We start from the raw sequence: 19,863 nt of genomic DNA, 5'->3' as shown, positions 1-19,863 counted from the left end.
TTTCCTGGATGAAGTATTTGATTGACAGCATTCCAGAACTTTTTGGGTCAGATTTTAGTGTTGGGGGGGGGGGGGGGGGGGGGCTTATAGTAGAATTTTTTTTTGTCTTTATTGATTAGTCTTTTGGCCAAGTTTCTTTGTTCTTTATATCTTTGTAGGTCATTTGGGTCTTTTGTTTGTAGCCATTTTTCCAGGACTTATCTCTAGACTTCATGAGAGTTATTGTGCTTTGTGTTAGCCAAGGACATATTTTAGCTTTTGTCCTAATTTTACGAGGTGGGGCTAATCAGTTTACGATATCCAGAAAAGTAGAGTTGAAAGCAATGACAGCTTCATCTCGGGGGAGCTGAGTGAGGAAGTCCCAGCATACTTTACATATGAGAGTGTTTAGTGTTTCTGGATTCAAACTGGAGAGATTATGCCTAGTAATATATCTGTGTGGTGATGCTGCGGTAGTGTTGTCGCCTCACAGTAAGACGCTGTCCGGTTCAATTCTTAGCTAGAGCGTCTTCTGCATGTAGACATGCGTGAATGGGCGTATCTTCGTTGAAGGTTCTGCATTTGGGCTGGTAACTTGGCACGTAAAAATCAACTACCAATCATTAGCGGACCGGAGTTCCGCTGTGGCGACCCCTAACCGGGAAAAGCCGAAAGACTCAACAATATATCTGTGTGGTTTAGGGAGATGGTTTGTGTATCTTAGCACCTTTATGGGTGAGTGATCACTCAGGGAATCAGGAAGAGTTTCAGGATTGTGATATTTGGAAGGAGCTGAGACAAGTATCCAATGAATGAGGGCATTTGTAGTGTGGGTGTTGTTAAAGTGTGTTGGCTTAGTAATTAGCTGAGTAAATCCATATAAATTAATATTGTGTGGGGATCCTGGGTTATGTAGGGTTAGCCAATTGATATTTATGTCACTAAGGAGGATTGTTTCATTTGGGATGTTCAGGGAGAGATAGGAGAGAATGTTTTCCAGCAGTGGAATGTTATCCCCTGGTGGAATGTAGGTGGCTACTATCGTGATTGTAGTGTAGTTGTTTAGTTTAAGGTTAACTGCTAGTGTTTCTGCTGGGGAGAAAGATGGGATGGAATGTGTAATGGGAGAAATAGTAAGATTGCTAGAATAGACTATGGCAACCCCCCCACCCTTTTTGTTTTTATGGTCAAGGCGAATTATGTTATAGCCAGGGGGGAGGATATCATTATCTAGGTTGTGGGGTTTAAGCCAGGTTTCAGTTACTGCGATGACATCAGGGATATGATTTGCTATCTATGCATGAAACTGACTAACTCTGTTGAGAATGCTTCGGGTATTAATAAAACAGAAGGAGATTTGATTATGAGGAGCAGTTTGGTGGGCTGGGGTGAGAGGAGTGTTTTGGATAGAGGTAAGGTTTGAGTTTGGACCTGGATTTGGGTGTATGTCACCTGCTATTAGTATTGTACTGGGGAAGCTTTTAGTCTTTGATGAGAGTGGGTAGTATCTAATAAGCTTTGTCTTGTTTTTTTGAAGATTGGGAGTAAGAAGGAGGTGTTTTTATTTTAGGAAGTTGAATGTTTGTGGGTAAGACAGAAGGAGAGATGGTGAAAAAATTTTTAGAGTAAGGTTGATCATTTGGGAGTGGGTTGGTGGGATGTTTATGGAAGGAAGATAATGGGGCATTGGGTGCAGTGAGATGATGTAAGGGGATTAGCTGAAATAACAGAAGGTTGGTGAGGAGTAAGGTATACATAGTGGGATTAGGATGTAGGACTATGTTTGAGATAGAAAGGAGGGGAAAGTTTGGTGAGATGGTGGTATGAGAGATTAGAGTTTGGAGTGGGACTACTTGATTACAGAGAGGTTGGATTGTATACGGTTAAGTACATGAATGGGGGTGAAAGGGAGTGGGTGTTTGGAGAGGAGGAGGTTTAAAGTAGGAGGGTGGGGTGTGGGAGTGGACTGATTACCTGAGGGAGGATGATAGGTAGTTGTGAGAGGGGGTCTGTCTGTTTGGACTATAAGTGTAGGAGCACTGGGGGTAGATGGGATATGGGGGCAGGGTAGGGGAGCGGAGTGAGCCTGTAGGGCGAATGGAGCGGGCAAGAGCAAAAGAAGTAAGTACAGCAGAAAAAGTATCAGCCACGGCTGTTAAACAATTGAATCAAAAAGGTATTCTAATTATACTTTAAGGGAAAGTAATGTAGACAAACTGTTAGTGTGGAGGTTTTAGCAAGGAGGGAGTGGATATTTAACAGTTTAGAAATGGGGAGTAGGATTATTGACTATCTACCAGCATTTGGTAAGAAACTTTCAGGACTCTAGGGACCTAAACCTTGTCAATGCAATAAACAGAACATGCTAGAGGGATAGATTCTTGTCCCAGAGATTTCCCATACTCTGGAACAGACTATCTATGTCAAACAGAGCTCCTCATTAGTACTCTTCAAGAAAAATCTTGATGATTGGATGGGAAAAAGGACATTCACCCTGGGGTCTCTTCTGTGGCTCTGCTTGACAGGGGCACAAAAAATAATTTTCTTGGGTGGTGAAATCGTCTTCTGTTGCAATATATTCTACGTTAAGTAAACTGGAGGGGGGAGAGTGGCAAACGGTCTGCGGTAGGCTGCTAAGACACACACACGGAAGGGCAGACTAGTACATACAGGTAGTAAAAAAAAGAAAAATTCTACAAGTAATTTGTTTTAGGCTACATACATTAACAAATTCTTGTGTAGGGGAGTCCTCTCAGTAGTAGCTTTCTATGAAGCCTGGCTAGCAGGCAAATTCAAGGGTGTCTTCAAGGTTTAGCAGGAGGTATTCCTTTTACTTTAATGGCAGGGAGGGAGCACCCGATAATGGTTTACTGTAAAAGAGAGAAGAGACACACTGAGTTAGATAATCTAAAAGATGCAGATAAAGGGTAGAAGGTTAAGGCAGAAATTTAGCTTTATTCAGAGGAGAAAGGATTGTGTAACAGCGTACAGTAAGTAGAGAGAGTCTAGGGATAGATGTAGATAAAGGGTATGTGTAGAGGAAGAGTAGGTTAGAGAAGTAACAGTAGAAAGCAGCAGATTAAAGGCCATAAACAATGCAAGTTAGACAGTGTAAGCTTCATTAAAAAAAAACCCAATCACTCTATACCCCAGTCTAATACAAGTACCCCTAATCCGTCCATTTGAAAGAAAGGGGTTAGACATTAGTCGGCAACATTAATCAGAGGTTTGCAGAGGAAAAACAGAGCATTAAATGCAAAAGAAATATTCAAATAGTATTATACAATGCATAAGAGTATCCAAAAACAGTACATATGCAGTGCAGTATCCATATGGGCACAAACGGAATGAAAGTAGCAGCTATACAAGGCAAAAAACACATTAATGCTACAGTAGGAGCTTTAGTCTAAATATGTGGCGTTGTTAAACCTTTAGCATACAGTAAGCTCTACAAAATCCCTTTATATTCAAGCAGGCAGCTTGGAAATGTGTATCACAGATACTCAAACTACATTATCCATTCGCTGTAGTGTAGTCGATGTATTTTGAGGAGGCATTCTATCCATTTGAAAAGTGCCTTTCGACCACATGCCACATCATTTGAGTAAGCCTAACCAGTTGACCTTAACCACTGACTTTTTTTTTGGTATTGTGGGTGCCAACTTGAATAATGTAAATAATTATTTGAAAAGGTAAGCTTGCGAAAGATAGTAGACACATAAGCCGCAGAAATATTTTTTCTCACCAATACATCTAAAAAGGAAATCTGATTTTGATCATAATGGTGAGTAAAATGCAAAAATTCGACTGTACTGTTGATATATGTCAGAAACTCATTTAATTTCTCCTCCGTTTCTACCCACAAAATAAAGATGTCGTCTAAAAATTAGGTATATAGGGCCCACCATGTAAAATAATCACTGTTTAAGATACACCTGTCTTACCATTTGGCCATAACTAAATTGGCAAACATGGATGCCCATGCTGAACCCATGGCTACAGCTGATACTTGCTTAAAAAAACGGATGAGAAATTAGGCTTGCTCAAATACTGGGTGATTTCAATTACCCAAACAATAACTGGGAGAACTACTTAAGTACAAACTCCCTTGCCCAACATTACCTAGAATTTATAAACTCAAACGCCCTGGACCAACTGGTCAACACCCCCACCAGAGGTGACAACATATTGGACCTAGTCATCACCAACATGGGTGACCGGTGTTCCACACCAGAGGTCAACCCCTTGCTGGTTAGATCTGACCATAAACTAATCACTCTGGATATCCACATTCCGCCATCACCCCCGGTCAAAGAAACCACCGTGAAAAACTTTTCAAAAGCAAACTTCTCGTTACTTAAGACCAAGGTGGGAAGTTTCAAAGCCCCCATGCTAAAGGATAACACTGTCCAAGCTGCAAAATCCTTTACCAATGCACTCTACAGGCACCTACAAGAATGCATGGATCATGCTATCCCAAACAAAACCAAGAATCACTCCTCCAAGAAAAGGAAACCAATCTGGTGGACCCCTGGCATAAACAAGCTATACAATAGAAGGAGGAAACTAGTCCAGAAAAGAGTAAAATCTCAAGAAGGGAAGACATCCCTGATCAGTATCAGCAAGAAACTACATTCCCTCATAAAATCATCCAAGGCTAGCTTCGAAAGAAAAATTGCCATGAACTCCAAAGATAACCACAAGGCATTCTTTAGTTATGTAAAGAATCTAAGTGGCAATTCTCAGATCTGCTCGGAGTTAGTGCAGAATGGCACAAAATACATTGAACCAACCAATATAGCCAACATCCTGGCAGACAGGTTCAGTGCAAACTTCACCCCCTTCTCACCCCCTAAAGGGCCCATATAACACCACAAGTGGTGTACCACAGGGCTCAGTCCTGGGCCCACTCTTGTTTGGCATCTACTTTTCCGAAGTACAAGCAAACACAGGAGGGTTATGGCTGACAAAGTTTGCAGATGACTGCAAACTGGGCGCCATAGTAGAAAACACATCTGACACAGACATCCTTCAGAAGGGTCTCACAGAAACGGATAACTAGTGCCAGAGCCATGGCCTAAAGTTAAATGCCAAAAAATGCATAGTCATACCCTTCGGGAAAAACAAGGTTACCCCTAGCTACCAAATAGGTGGCAATCCACTGAGCACAGAAGAAGTTATCAGGGACCTGGGGACCCAGGTTGATAGTAGTCTGTCATTCGACACCCATGTAGCTAAAGTAGTTAGGAAGACCTTCTACATTGCCCACCTTATCATGAAGGGATTCTCATCTAGATCAAGGGAGGTCATAGTCTCCCTATACTCATCACTCATCAGACCAATGATTGAGTACAATGCCCCATTCGAATGCATCTGACCCGACACTTGCAGCAGCTGGAGAGGCCACAAAGTTCCTCACCAAAAGGATAAAGGGTCTCAAACATCTGTCCTATGCTGCCCGACTGAAAGAACTCCAGCTCTATTCAGTCGCACCGCTTGCTCAGAGGTGACCTTTGCCTAACATACAAGGCCATGTCAAACCCAGATTTGATGAATATGCTTCACCTCAAAAATCTAGATCCATCAGAGCCACAAGGGCGAGACTTAAACCTCGACACGGCTATTAATAGGACGTGCTGGAGGGATAGATTCATCACCCAAAGACTCCCTATGCTGTGGAATAAAATCCCGGTATATGTGAGGCAGAGCACCTCGCTGGCCTTGTTCAAGAGAAATCTTGACCAATGGATGGGAGATCGCAGATATACCCCAGGGATTACCTCAGTGTCACTGCTCGACAGAGGCACAGCAAAATAATGGGTATAGTTCCCCATACTAAAGGGGTGGCGTAAGCCACAAAACTATGGGCTAGGCTTGTAAATGCCCTCGGGCAAATAGCCTAGTATGAACCTATGAACCTATATACCAGAAGAATGTAGTGCCCTTGAAATCACAGACACTCAGGTGAAAACAGCCCTCTCCAAAGCCAAAAACAAAGCATCGATGGGACCGGACGGTGTCTCAGGTTGTGTCCTACACGAGCTCAAAGATGAACTAACCCCTCACCTAACTCAGCCTCTTCACAGGCTATGTACCCATAGAGTGGCAAACAGCAATGGTTATTCCGCTCCACAAAGGTGGAGCCACAATGGACCCCGGGAACTATCGAACTATAAGCCTGACTAGCTTGGTCTGCAAAGCTATGGAGCACATCATCATGGATCTCATTAACAGAGGATTGGGAACCTCCAAACACTGGACCCTACCCAGTTTGGCTTTGTTAAGGGCAGATCATGCCTCCTAAACCCGGTGGACTTCTTTAAGACAGTTACCAAGGCTATAGACGAGGGAAAGGTGGTCCACACAGCCTACCTAGACCTCACAAAGGCCTTCAACACCATTCCCCACTCAGGTATTATAGACAAGCTTACCAGCCTGAACATAAACCCAACGTCACGAGATGGGTTGCCAACTGGCTCACGGACAGAACCCACATGGTAAGAGTTGCGGGAGCTAGGTCTGACTCTAAACCGGTTACAAGTGGCGTTCCCTAGGGCTCAGTCCTAGGACCTGTCCTGCTAGGCATATACTTCTCAGAGATACTGGCAAGCACAGGAGGACTATGGTTGACCATGTTCGCAGACGACTGCAAACTAGGGGCTATAATTGACTCTCCGGCTGACACAAACATCCTCCAAAAGGGTCTCACTGAGACAGATACCTGGTGTCAAAACCATGGCCTCAAGCTAAATGCCAAAAAGTGCATAGTCAACCCTTATGGAAAAACAAAGTACCCACAAACTACCACATAGGTGGTAGCCCCCTAAATACGGAAGACGTAATAAGGGATCTGGGGACCCAAGTAGATAGTAACCTCTCCTTTGATAATCACATTGCTAAAGTGGTTAGAAAATCCTTCTATGTGGCCCACCTAATCACAAAAGGGTTTGCATCCAGATCAAAAGAAGTCATTGGGCCCCTCTACGCATCACTCATCAGACCCATCATGGAGTACAATGCCCCATTTGGGATGTACCTTACAAGACACCTGCAACAACTGGAAATACTACAGATGTACCTCACCAAGAGGGTCACTGGCCTCAAGCAGATGCCCTATGCAGCTCGACTGAAGAAACTCCAGCTGTACTCGGCTGCATACCGCCTACTCAGAGGTGATCTCTCCTGACATACAAGTCCATGTCCAACCCAGAATTGATCAATTCCTTGAAGCTAGTATCAACAATTCAAGGCGTATGAGACACTCTTTCATCACTACATTTCATTTGGACAGTTTTAGAATAGCCACTGTGTTAAACAGGAATTGGCCCATACTAGTTTCTGATCCCTTAATGTTAGCAAGGTTTGGACCTAGTCCAATCATTACTTACAGGAAAGGCAGGTCCTTCAAACAGCTAACAGAACACAGGACATCTGTTAGGGCTTTGGGAAGGAGAGGCATTTTTAAATGTGGTCACTGTCTACAGTGCAAATTTATTGCCGAGTCTGATACCTTCAAAATAAGGAACAATTTATATAAAATAGATGGGCATTATTATTGTACTAGTTCACAAGTAGTTTATTTAGTACAGTGTCAAAACTGTCCTTCATATTATGTAGGAAAAACCTCTCGTAGATTAAGGGATCGTATATATGAACATACCCTGGATATAAGAAAACAAAGGACAACTAATGCCTTGTATAGGCATGTTAGTGTTAACCCTACACGTTTTTGGGGGTTTCTGGTAATACAACAGGTCAAAAAAGATGGACAAGGAAAAATTACTGATGAACAACTCACTCAACGGGAATTAAAATGGCAAATTTGTTTGACTGCATTAACCCCACCTCTGTAAATGCCGGGTGTTCTCTTGTAGCAGGTTTAAAACTTACGAATTATGTTATTTAGTTGATTTTACAATGTGATTTTAGGTAGTCATGTGTGTTTTTATCTTGATTCTCATTGGTTTTATTTGGATATTTAAACTGTTGATTTGAATTTTATATTGTTCTGATGAAGTTCATTTACTGGAATGAAAGTGCTAAATCTTTGTATGTTGACTCAACACATTTTGAAAGAGCAGCTACTGGACTTCTTTTTTGTTGTATTCTTGGTTTGTTTGTTTGGATATTGGTTCATTTCCAAGTTACCAGCCCAAGTGCAACTGTTTCTGGACCCACTGTCTGTAGACATTAGTGGTTTCCGAACCGTTTTCCCTCTACCTAACATGTTCACTCAAGGGTTGGACATAAGGTTATGAACACTTTTTTGACCGAAGACCCTTGCTGACCTATTCCATAATTAACTCCCTTCACTATCTGATGTGCAGTGGTATTAATGTCACTGTACGTGCAGGTCTCTACATATGGACCCTACTGAAGGTGCCCCAGTGCTTCCCATTCTCTGTACTTTGCAGCTAGTAGCCCCATGGCTTCCAGTGGAAGAATGCTAGATAAGGCAGACACCTTAACCCTTATCCCTGAGACTGAAGACAGCTGTTCAATTTTCCAACACCTAAACTGATAACAGACTATGCCTGGGTCCCTGACATCAAAGATAGGAGCCCTTCTTCTCAGCTAATACACCAGCATCTCTAGCCCAAGAAGGCAAATGTAAGGCCATTTTTGTTACCTTACAGATATAGAAATACAACCTCTAAGTACTCCTTACTTCCTGAGAAATAACATTACAGCCTCGTTGTCATTTCAAAACATATCCATAGCCGAAGGAAACAGACCACCTACCATGTCAACAAATCAAATCAAATATGGCAATAAATAAATAAATAAATGCCACTTGCTACCTACTGCAAGCTCCCCAATAGTCAGTATTACATAAATATCAAGCAATTTCAACAGGACAACATTCTAATATTAGGAAGTTACCCCTCTCTTTTTCTTCTGGATAATTATGTATTTAATGCAAAAAATGAGGGGAAAAAAGATGTAAGATGATACTTCAAAATAACCTTAAGAAAACATATATAATCATGTCTGTTCAGCTAAGAGTCAAACTGTGCAGTAATAAAGTACTGACAGGCTTCACCTTACCACTTGCCCGTGTACTCAAAGTTGGATAATTTGGCAACACCAGGCAGTACCAGCTGAACTGCGTGAGAGGTAAGAGCTCGATGGATATAACCCCGAAAGTGAAGATACATCAGTGCTTCACAGATCTGTAGTAAAAGGCGTACGATCATCTCACTAGTCAGAAATGAAGACTCAGATCTCTGTGCATTATTGGGGAGATGGAGAAAACATAAAGTGTTAAATGCATGTTAAATTTTTAAAGAAACTCAAAAAAATGCATCACGCATTAGCGAGGTTTACAAGTAAAACAATACTTGACAAAATCTGAAATAAGAATAAGCTCAGTTTTAAGTGCATACCAGGGTTTGTGAGATGTACAGCATCCAAGTTCCCTATTTTCCCGGGACAGTATGAGTCAGAGCAAGGAAGACAGATGAAGGAAGTTGCAGGTCCTCCCAATGTGGCTGTACTCATCAAGACCCTGGGCAAAACATCAAACACTTGAAGTGGAGGAATGTCTGTTCTACAATTTCACCAGATTCAGTGTCTAACCTTTGGCACTGACAATGTGGTGCCCAAAATGCCTTTAAGAGGAGTTTAGGGAGGTACCTCAGACACATACATACACAGATGATAATTAGCAAATCATAGAAAGCAGCCACATTTATATGTGTTCACACTGACATCCAGCCAATCAGAGCATTAGCAACAATAAAGGGAGTGCAGCAAGAAAAATGGAAGCCACATTGGTAGGTGTGGATATGAGACTGTGGGATAAAAATGAAAACTGAAAAAAGGAGAATGGAAACCATTAACAGATGAGTGGACAGCTATGCCAGTTTATCAGTTTTGATGCTGTCATGTTTGTTTGAGGAACATACAATGTAGATAAATCAGCTAATAACAGGCAGTATGAGATGTGAGTCAGGGTTTCACTCCCACAGACCTCTAACTGTATAAGGCAAGATCCTGAGTAATTCATTTATTCATCCAGAACTTCTGGGTTGCCATGGAAACAGATGTTTTTATTCTAACTACACTAGACCTTACCAACTCTGAGAACGCTTATGCGAGCTTGTAGGCAGTATATTTAGAATGTGGGCGGTGCAGAGGGCACAGTCCTTTCCATGCAAAAATGCTTTAATCTTGGTTCAGTTCTAGCTGTACCTGCACAAGTAAACTGAGTGGTTGGACACTGTAGTCAGTAAGGTTGCTGTCAGTAATTAGGGCTTTGGTACAGTGAAGCAGATCACATTACTGTTAAGTTACTGCTACTGAGCCATGGCTGCTTCTTCCAGCACTATGGGTGGATGTAAGTGAGGTGGGGCTTCTGATGCACTACCAGAAAGCAATGCAAGTGAGTGCTACCTCATTACCACTCCTACTGAAGCACCAGTAAGACAGAAATGTGACTATCATGAGGTCAATGTCAGTCAGCTAAGAACATGGGGAGTTCACTCAAAGGGTGACAGTGGGTTCAAAATAAAATATCAGGGTGCAAGACATATGTTGGTCTGTGCCAGAACACAATCTGTAGACTGACAGCTTGATTAACAGACATCACTGTGCCGTCACTAATGAACAGTATAAATAAGTGTCAAAAATGTTCACTGATTTGCACTGGACAATCACATACAGCACACTGAAATGCTAATGAGCCTTCCTCTATACTCAGAATGTATTCTACTTAGGTTATACAGTTCTGGAGCCCCCTTGGTAAAGCAGGAAGAATCACACTATAATTACAGGAGTTCACTCATCGATGGTGGTCAACGGTGATGTGTTGCAGCATTCCTGAATACTTCTTCAGTACCTGGCCACGCTCATATTGTTGTAAAGCATCCTAGTATTCCTTATGAGGCACTGGTTTATGCTAGTTTTACAGTGCCACGGCAGCCAAGCGGCAAGCAAAGCGCATACAAACAAGCTAATAAAGCAGCTTATCCATAAACCACGCTAGTACGCCATGTATAAGTGTGGCATATCTGAGCAATCAGGCACACTGCTAAAAGGGTGGGAGCTGTAGATGGGCTCCTACAGACAAGGAACATAAAACTTCAAGTAATATGAGCTGGGACTGTCCCTGGATAATGTACAGCTGTGTAAGTAAATTTATCATAGCAGTAGATGTTCGAGTAGTACCCTAAGCTACATGGAGTGTATCCTGCCAAGGATCGGACCAGCCGCCAACCTCCACACCTTTACGGCATCTTCCTTGTGCCCTAGCCATTCTACAGCTCAAGATCAATATAAAATCAGTGGCTAGGGTGCCAAAACTTCAGAGCTTTCCTGTCTCAGAAAAGAGAGGCTACAGCCCTGCAAGATAGAAACTGTAATAATAAAGATCCTACATCCTGGTGTAAAAACAACATAAAAGAGGGGGATGAAGGGAGGATTCAGCTACTGTAACAGTGATCTATTCAAACATCTATTGTTATTATTTATTTATTTACATTTGTTGACCGGGAAAATCCGACTGGACACAGGTCCTTTTTCAGGGGATGCCCGGGGAGAAAAGCTCCACAATAAAAACAATTAAAAACAACAATTAATTACAAGTTACAAGAAGTATAGGTAGGTTTTGTTTAACAATAGTAGTAGTAAACAGTTATAGTTCAAAATGAAATTATTTAGTTAAATGGTACAACACAACATTGGTGCCATAAAGACTAACAAGTATTTTAATAGCTGAGCTAGCAGCTATTACCCTTGAATAACAGTGGCTAAGATTACAGCTGAGATATAGGTTTACAAGCAATGTATTTGGCTGCAATCCGAGGTGGTTAGAGGGGTGGAAGAAAGGGATTAGAGAGGTTTGTTACAGGGGCATGTCCAGTGCCTTTTAGATGAGATTTTAGAGCAGCTTTGAAGTTAGTGTGTGATGACACAGACGTTATAGTGTGAGGAAGGGTATTCCATAATTTTGCTATGGAGTAGGAGAAGTGAGCTTCTCCAGCAGAGTTCCTGGTTCTAGTTACCTGTAATTGATTTTTGCTGCTGGAGCATAGTGGTCTGGTGGTATGATAGGGTTGCAGTAGATTTTGGAGGGAGGGGACCTTTAGAGGATGATTTAGTAGTTTGTGGGTGAATGGGAGTTGGTACCACTGAAGGAGGTGAGGGAGTTCTAGCCAGTCTAGTTAGGTAAGTGAGGTGCAGTGGTGGCTACGGTAGTTTGCGCCAGTGGCAAACTTTGCTATTTTGTTGTAGCAAGCTTCGAGTTTACCTAACTCACTTTGCCTTAGGCTGGTAAATATTGGAGAGGCGTACAGTAGGTTGGAGATAAGGTGGCTATTTGCAACTGAAATCTTGGCTGTTTTGGAGAGGAACTGTTTATTTATGTATAAAGCTCCGCTCCTAGTTTTTTGTGTACTTTTATGGTTAACGAGATGTGGATGTCAAACTTGAGGTAATTGTCAATTTCAACTCCAAGTAGTTTGGTGTGGTCTGTTGGTGGGATAATGATGTTGTCATTGGCTTTAATATTAAATTGGTGGATGTTTAGATTGTGTTTGGTGGGTTGGAAGATGAGAAGTTTTCTTTTGTTTGGGTTAAGTATTAATTGCGCATCTGAAAGCCAAGTTTCAACTGTGGAAAAGGCTTCCTGTGTGGTCTTTTGAAGTTCAGGTAGGGAGTGGGCTGAGTAGATGATGGTGGAATCATCTGCGTACTGTATAAGAGTGGCTTGTTTGGTAGCAGAGGCTAGATTATTAGTGAATATGGAGAAAAGTAAGGATCCAAGGATGGATCCTTGGGGAACACCTACTGAGACAGGGAGTTGGGGGATTTATCATTATGCCAAACAACGGATTGATGCCGGTCAGTCAAGTAGCTCTGGAACCAGTTTGTGAAGACTGAGAGAAGGATAGAGTATTGAAGACAGTGATGAGTTATTTATGAGAGACCATGTCGAATGCTTTAGATAGGTCTAGGAAAGTTGCAGAGCTGAAATAATTAGAAGTTATGTACTCACCATAACGTTCCATCTGAGTAGGTGTATTCATTTGTCTGCAAACTGTGGGTCATGGATCCGATATCGGATCCGAACCGGCATGGTTTACCAGCTATGGATCCAAGCTCTCAGCTCCTCCCCTCACCCATAATGCCCTGCTCTACCCTCATGACCTCAGATCGAGTTTGCCAAAAGCAAGAACACCCTGAAAGGGATAACACAACATATGCAGGAAACTGAAAGGCCAGGGGGATAGGAGGGCGGGATGGTTGCAGACAAATGAATACACCTACTCAGATGGAACGTTATGGTGAGTACATAACTTCTAAATCTGAAGTAGGAGATTCATTTGTCTGCAACCTGTGGGACAGAGTCCCCAGCTACCTGAATCTTGGGCGGCCATCATGGAAGGATATTCCGGAGCACCGCGGAGCCAAAGGATGCTCTACCCCTAGATGCAAGATCCAATTTGTAGTGGGAAATAAAAGTATGAGATGAAGCCCACGTGGCTGCTGCACAATTATCATCTAGAGGAATCCTAGCCTTAAAGGCTGCCGAGGTAGAGACTGACCGGGTTGAATGGGCATGTACACCCGGTCTTGGCCTTCCTGAAGCTTGATAAGCCAATAAGATACATTGTGAAATCCAGCGAGATAGTGAGACTTTAGAAATTGGCTTGCCCAAATTAAATTTAGCAAAGGAAATGAACAACTGGTCGGATTGCCTATGACCAGCCGTCCTATTTAGATAAAATCTAAGTTGCCTGTGAACATCTAATGAGTGAAGCTTGTATTCACCTTTGTTTTCATATTTAGGAAAGAAAACAGGGAGGTTAATGGATTGATTAATGTTTGCTTCAGAAGCTACTTTAGGAAGAAAGGACGGGTTGGTCCTGAGGTAAACACGGTCAGGATGAAAGACCAAGTAAGGAGGTTTAGCTGATAATGCTTGGAGCTCTGAAACTCTCTTGGCCGAAGTAATGGCTACTAAGAAGGCAGTCTTGAACGACAAGAATTTCAGATCTACCGTAGCCGCCGGTTCGAAGGGGGGGGGCGGTCAAGGCCTGGAGAACTAAGGAAAGGTCCCAAGGAGGAACCGCTTGTTTTACAGGGGGCCTGAGAAGAAAAGTACCTTTAAGAAAAATTTTACACAACTTGGCCGACATCAGTGGATTGGAGTCATGACCAATGTGATAATGTGAAATTGCCGCAAGTTGTACTTTGACCGTGGAACTGCTGGCACCATCGTTAAAAAGAGTGGTTAAGAAATCAAGCACCAAAGGGAGAGGAACTGTGAAGGGGTTTAGGCCTTGCCGCTCCGCCCACAAAGAAAACCGTTTCCACTTGCTACGGTAGACTTTCCTAGTGGATGGTTTATGAGCTGCCACCAGGATCGCCTTAACAGGGGAGAAATACCGGGAGTCCTGATCAAGAGTGGAACTGGAGCAGCCAAGCGGTCAGCTTCAGGTTGTCCAGGTTCGGAGGAGATAAGCGGGATGGATGAGATATCAGATCCGGAATGGGATCTAGAATCCAGGGAGGATTCACAGAGTGAGACCTTAGGAAGGGGAACCAGATCTGTCGAGGCCAAAACGGGGCAATGAGAATCATTCTGCACCCCAACCGAGAGGCTTTCTGAAGAACTTGGAGCATCAGAGGCAAGGGGGGATAAGCATAAAAAAGACCGGGTGGCCAAGCATGCACCAGAGCGTCTCTTGGGGAACCTCCTGGAGGAGGTATCAGAGCGAAAAAACTGTCGCACTTGGTGTTTGAGGGAGAGGCAAAAAGATCGCAAGAAGGAGTTCCCCACCGTGCGAAGATGCGTTCCGCTACTTGAGTATTGAGAGACCACTCGTAAGGGGTGAGAATGGTGCGACTGAGCTTGTCCGCCAGGATGTTGGACCGACCCGGAATGTGCGTTGCTATGAGAAAGCGGTTGGTGGAGATTGCCCATTCCCAAACTCTCATGGCTTCTCGACAAAGAGGGTAAGACCTGGTTCCTCCTTGCTTGTTGATATACCAGACAACCGACATGTTGTCCGATTGAATCGCAATTGTTCCCAAGGGAAGAAAGGCCTGAAGTGCTAGCAACGCTAAGAGCACTGCTCTCATCTCTAGAACGTTGATATGCAGTAAGGTCTCTAAATCGTTCCACGTGCCTTGGACGGTCCGGCCTGCAAAATGCCCCCCCCCACCCGAGGCGGGAGGCGTCCGTGGTCACCGTGGCGAGAGGGGGGGAAGCACAAAATGGGCGGCCTCCGTGGAGATCTGGAGAGTGAAGCCACCACAGGAGGGACCGCTTGCAAGCCTTGCTGATCGCAATGGGATGATGCATAGGAAGAGCAAGATACGACTACTGTACTAGGAGTGTCCACTGGAGGATGCACATATTGAACCTGGCAAGAGGAAGAAGTGCTATAGCAGCCGCCATGGACCCTAGAGCCCTCAGGACCAACTCCGCCGGAACTGAACTTGAGTGGAGAATGGCCCGCACCTGGAGATGCAGATTTTGAACTCTGTCCGCAGTGAGGAAGGCTTTTAAACTCCTTGTGTCTAACCTGGCACCTATAAAATCTATGAGCTGCGTGGGTGCTAGGTTGGATTTTTTTGTGTTTATAGTGATGCCCAGATGGGGAGCAAGATGGAGAAAGGAGTCTCGCGCCAATAGTAGTAGATGCCTTGTTGGGGCGGTAAGGAGCCAGTCGTCCAGGTAGGGAAAGACCTGTACCCCCTGAAGCCTCAGGTGGGCCGCTACCACTGCTAATACTTTGGTGAACACCCTGGGGGCTGTGGTGAGACCAAAGGGAAGGACCCGGAACTGGTAGTGACTGGCTCCCAGCCGGAAGCGGAGAAACCTCCTGGAGCGCCTGTCCATTAGTATATGGTAGTACGCATCCTTGAGGTCTATGGAGCACATCCAGTGATTTTCTCCCAGAAGGGGGAGAATAGACTGTAGAGTGACCATTCGGAACTTCTCCTTGGGAACTGCCAGGTTCAAGAGAGAAAGGTCTAAAATTGGTCTTAGATCCCCCGTCTTTTTGGCACTAAAAGAACCTGGAGTAGAACCCTGATCCGATCTGGTCTGGGGGGACGGGCTGGATGGCTCTTTTCTTTAGCAGATGGCCAATTTCTGCCAAAGCGGCCTCCCGTTGACCGGGTGGAACGTCGGGGAGGGACTTCAATTTTGGCAAGTGACGAAAGGGGATACAGTATCCTCTGGATATGATCTGGAGAACCCAGCAGTCTGATGTTATGGACTCCCATGCCGCTAGGTGCTCCGAAAAACGTCCCCCGACTGCCTCCAGAGTGGAGCAGCCGGGCAACCCCTCAGGGTTGCTGCGCGGGCCATTCAGAGAAGGGTTCTCTGGGCCCGAAGTTCCTGGGAGCCCCTCTGCCTCTAGGGCGGCGTCCTCCCTGTCCTCCTCTGCCACGGAAGGACTGGTTGTCCGGAGCAGGCTGGGATTGCTGCGACTTCTGGAACCACATCTTCTTCTGACCCTTTTGGTTCCTAGAATAGGGCCTCTGGGGTGCAGAGAAGCGGATTCCGACGGCAGACAGCGTCTTCCCGTCCTTCTCGCTCTGGGTCAAAGTGTTGCGAACAGTCTTGCCAAAGAGGGCAGAACCATCGAAGGGGGCGTTCGCAAATGACGCTTTGAAGGGCTCTGAGAAATCGCAATGACGGAGCCAGGCCTGGCGTCTAGTAACTAGACCTGCCCCTGCGGCTCTAGCGGCGCCTTCCGTAGCATGGGAGAGTAGCCGCATAGAGGTATTGGTAACGGACCTGAGAGTGGCCATGCGGGTGGAGTGCAGCACTTTGTCCTCCTCCGACATGGACTCTGGGGGGGATGCAGCGTATTCTTTAATAAGATCGCGCTGCATCCTAATCACATGTGCCAGATAGTTCAGCGCCCTTACCGAGAAGGTCGCTGAACTAAACATCCGCTTCCCCAAGCGGTCCATCATCCGAGACTCCTTGCTCGGGGGATGGACTGAGGGACTCTCCTGAGCAAGTTCCCTCTTGGTGGCCGCCGTCAACATGGCATCTACCGGAGGCCCCTTACTCCAATGGGCACGGTCAGCCGGGGGACTGAGGATCCGGTCGGGCCTTTTAGGGATTGGCTCCACGGTGTCCGGTTCCTTCCACGCCCTGGTGGTAATGAGGTCCACCAGGGGGTCGGCAGGAGGGGACACCCAAGAGGTAGACGGGCCCGCTTCAAATGCCTCCAAGAACACAGACTCATCCGAGGAAGACTTGGGGGCAGACCACCCCCCCCTTATGCGGAGCATTTCCATGATGTCTCCAAATGAGACATCCTTGGGGGGTGACCGTGGGGAACCTTCCCCTTCCTCCAAATCCGTGTCTTCCGTAAGAGACTCGGGGGAGTCAATGTGCCTCCTTTTGCACGTATGCTTGCGAGGAACATCCTCTGGGGGGCTGTCAGAGGACTCCTCGCAAACAGTAACCTGTTCCAGGGGAACAGCTTGGGGCACAGGAGCGGGCTGTCCCAAGGGCCGGATGGTGGAAGCCTGACCCAGTGCAGAGGGAGTGCGGGACGGAGCCGAAACAAGTGCCGGGGGTCCGGAGACCCTCAACAGGGCCCTCTCCACTACATCAAAAGCCGAAGGGGGGCCGACCTCGACCAAAGGATCCGACAATCGGCTCCCCCTCGGATCCGAGTGGATCGGAGCCGGCGCCGAAGCGCTCGGATCCGAAGGGACAGTGCGCTCCGACACAGAAGGCGCCGAAGGAGCACTGATCCCCCCAGATCCGAAGCTCGGATCCAGGCTCCGAGAGGTCGGATCCGATGCACTCGAGGGCAGGGTCGGAGCCGAAGTACCAAGTAGTGTCGGGGCCGACCCACCCCGGCTCGGCTGCTCGGCTCCAACTGCTCCGAACCCGGGTGCGGGTCGGAGAAGGACCAATTGGCTTGAAAGGGGTCGAGCTCCCCAGAGGGGAGGCAAGAGCACTCCCATCTGCATCTGGGCCTGGATGAACCTTCTCATCATCCGGTCCAGATCAGCGTCCGACAGGCTATAAGTTGATCTCGACGAGGCTACCGAGGTAGGCCTTGAGTGCCTCCTCGATAGCCTCGACGGAGATCGGGTCTCCTCCTCCTCAGGTCCCGGTGAAAAACACGCTGGAGACCGGAGCCGAGGAGGGGGAGAGCCAGCAGACAAGGAGGCCGGGGGAGAAGCCCGCTTGGCTGGCGGGGCCGAAACAGAGGTCTCGGCCCGCCGCTTATGGTGCTTCTCCCTCCGGTCCTTCTTCCTAGCTTCCCTCTCCTCCGAACCAGTACAGGGAGGTTGAGTCCCAGGAGGAGGAGGGGGAGCCGGAGAGGGGACAACCGTGGTAACGGTTAGCCCCGAAGGAGCGGAGGCCGGAGCCGAGTCCGGTGGCAAAAGACCCGCCAAGACAAGCTTGGACCTCCGCTCCTTCAATGCCCTGGGGTTGAACCCTGCACAAATGGAACATCCAGATGTGAGGTGTTCAACCCCCAGGCATATAACACACCGAGTGTGGCCATCAGCTGGAAGCTTATGGCCACACTCGGAGCACTTTGAAAATACAGCTTTGGGCTGCTCAGACATCCCAAAAGCAAACAAACAAGGTTACTAAAACTAGTACAATTAAAGTAACAAAACCACTCACAGGCCCAAACACACACTACGCTACCAGCGAGGGGAGGGATAGTAAAAATAAATTTTAAACTCTAAAAGTATAATAATATAAGAGGGAAACCTACACTTTCACACAACTTTTACAAAAAACTTTCAAAATTAAGCGCTTTAAGATTAGAAATTTCACTTAGCTGGAGAGCTGGAAAAACACAATCTGGTCACCATGCGCGGCAAACGAGATCTGGGGTCATGAGGGTAGAGCAGGGTATTATGGGTGAGGGGAGGAGCTGAGAGCTTGGATCCATAGCTGGTAAACCATGCCGGTTCGGATCCGATATCGGATCCATGACCCACAGGTTGCAGACAAATGAATCTCCTACTTCAGATCCATTGTTTTTATGTTGGATTGTATTAGTGAAAACAAGTAAGGCAGTGGTTGTGCTGTGGTATGGTCAGAAACCATGCTGTGTGTTAGATAGGAGGTTGTTAGCAAGGAGGTAGCCTAGAACCTGAGAGTGAATGCATCTCTCAAGTATTTTTGATAGAGGAGACAGAATTGCTATGGGCAATTCTGCGGAGGGCCCACCTTTGTGGAGGGAGATAATGTGGGATATTTTCATTGCGAGGGGACATAGCTTTCAGATAAAGATCGGTTAATCAGGATTGCAACTGGGTAGGCTAGGGCTTCAGCTGCAATTTTATTATTATTATTTTATTTATAATAAGTTTGCTTACACAACTGTACTGTGTTCATCATTAGATCACTGTTGCAGTAGCTTAAGCTATTTGGGATGAAAACCAGATCTTAGAAAGATGGGACGAGAAAGCAGGAACAGCATCCAAGACTCCATGGAGGACAGTCTTAGCAAAGCCTGCTCTGGACCTAAAGATGGAATCTAGTTTGTAGTGCTTGGTAAAGGTATGTATTAATAACCAGGATGCTGCCTCTAACACATTTTTAGAGCCCACCCCTTCCCAAAAAGTCAAGGAAGTAGCCAGAGTGCTGGTGCAGTCGGCCTTGTCTTTGCCTGGAAGTGTCTTGCTATAAACAGCTGATCAGAAGTCTTTAAGGTATTTGTCCTGTCAGTATAGTGTACGAGCTGCTTTTGCACTTCCAGAGGGAGTAAATCCCCGTCTCCCTTATTTTTGGTTCTGGATAGAAAACAATGAGATATGCGGCCTGGCTCAAAGTAAACTCTTACACTACTTTAGACATAAATTAAGCATCAGGTCTCAAAGTTACCTTCTTCCTGTGAAAAATTACATACGGCTGAATCACCAGGACAGCTT

At 45.6% G+C, this 19,863-nt stretch overlaps 1 protein-coding gene across 1 annotated transcript in view; it reads right to left on the bottom strand.

Annotated features, from left to right (window-relative positions):
• Positions 1-19,863, bottom strand: part of LOC122814477 (inactive serine/threonine-protein kinase TEX14-like) — a 555,764-nt gene that overhangs the window by 390,736 nt on the left and 145,165 nt on the right. Inside the window, exon 10 of the mRNA XM_044087056.1 lies at positions 9,028-9,206. Coding sequence (XP_043942991.1) covers positions 9,028-9,206 — 179 coding nt within the window. The remainder of the gene's footprint in view (positions 1-9,027; positions 9,207-19,863) is intronic.

Source organism: Protopterus annectens, chromosome 10.part0 (genome assembly GCF_019279795.1).
Source record: "Protopterus annectens isolate FY-2018-M chromosome 10.part0, PAN1.0, whole genome shotgun sequence".
Taxonomy (NCBI): Eukaryota; Metazoa; Chordata; order Ceratodontiformes; family Protopteridae; genus Protopterus; species Protopterus annectens.
The sequence above is the reverse complement of the archived record's forward strand: the minus strand, read 5'-3'. Positions and strand labels throughout refer to the sequence as shown.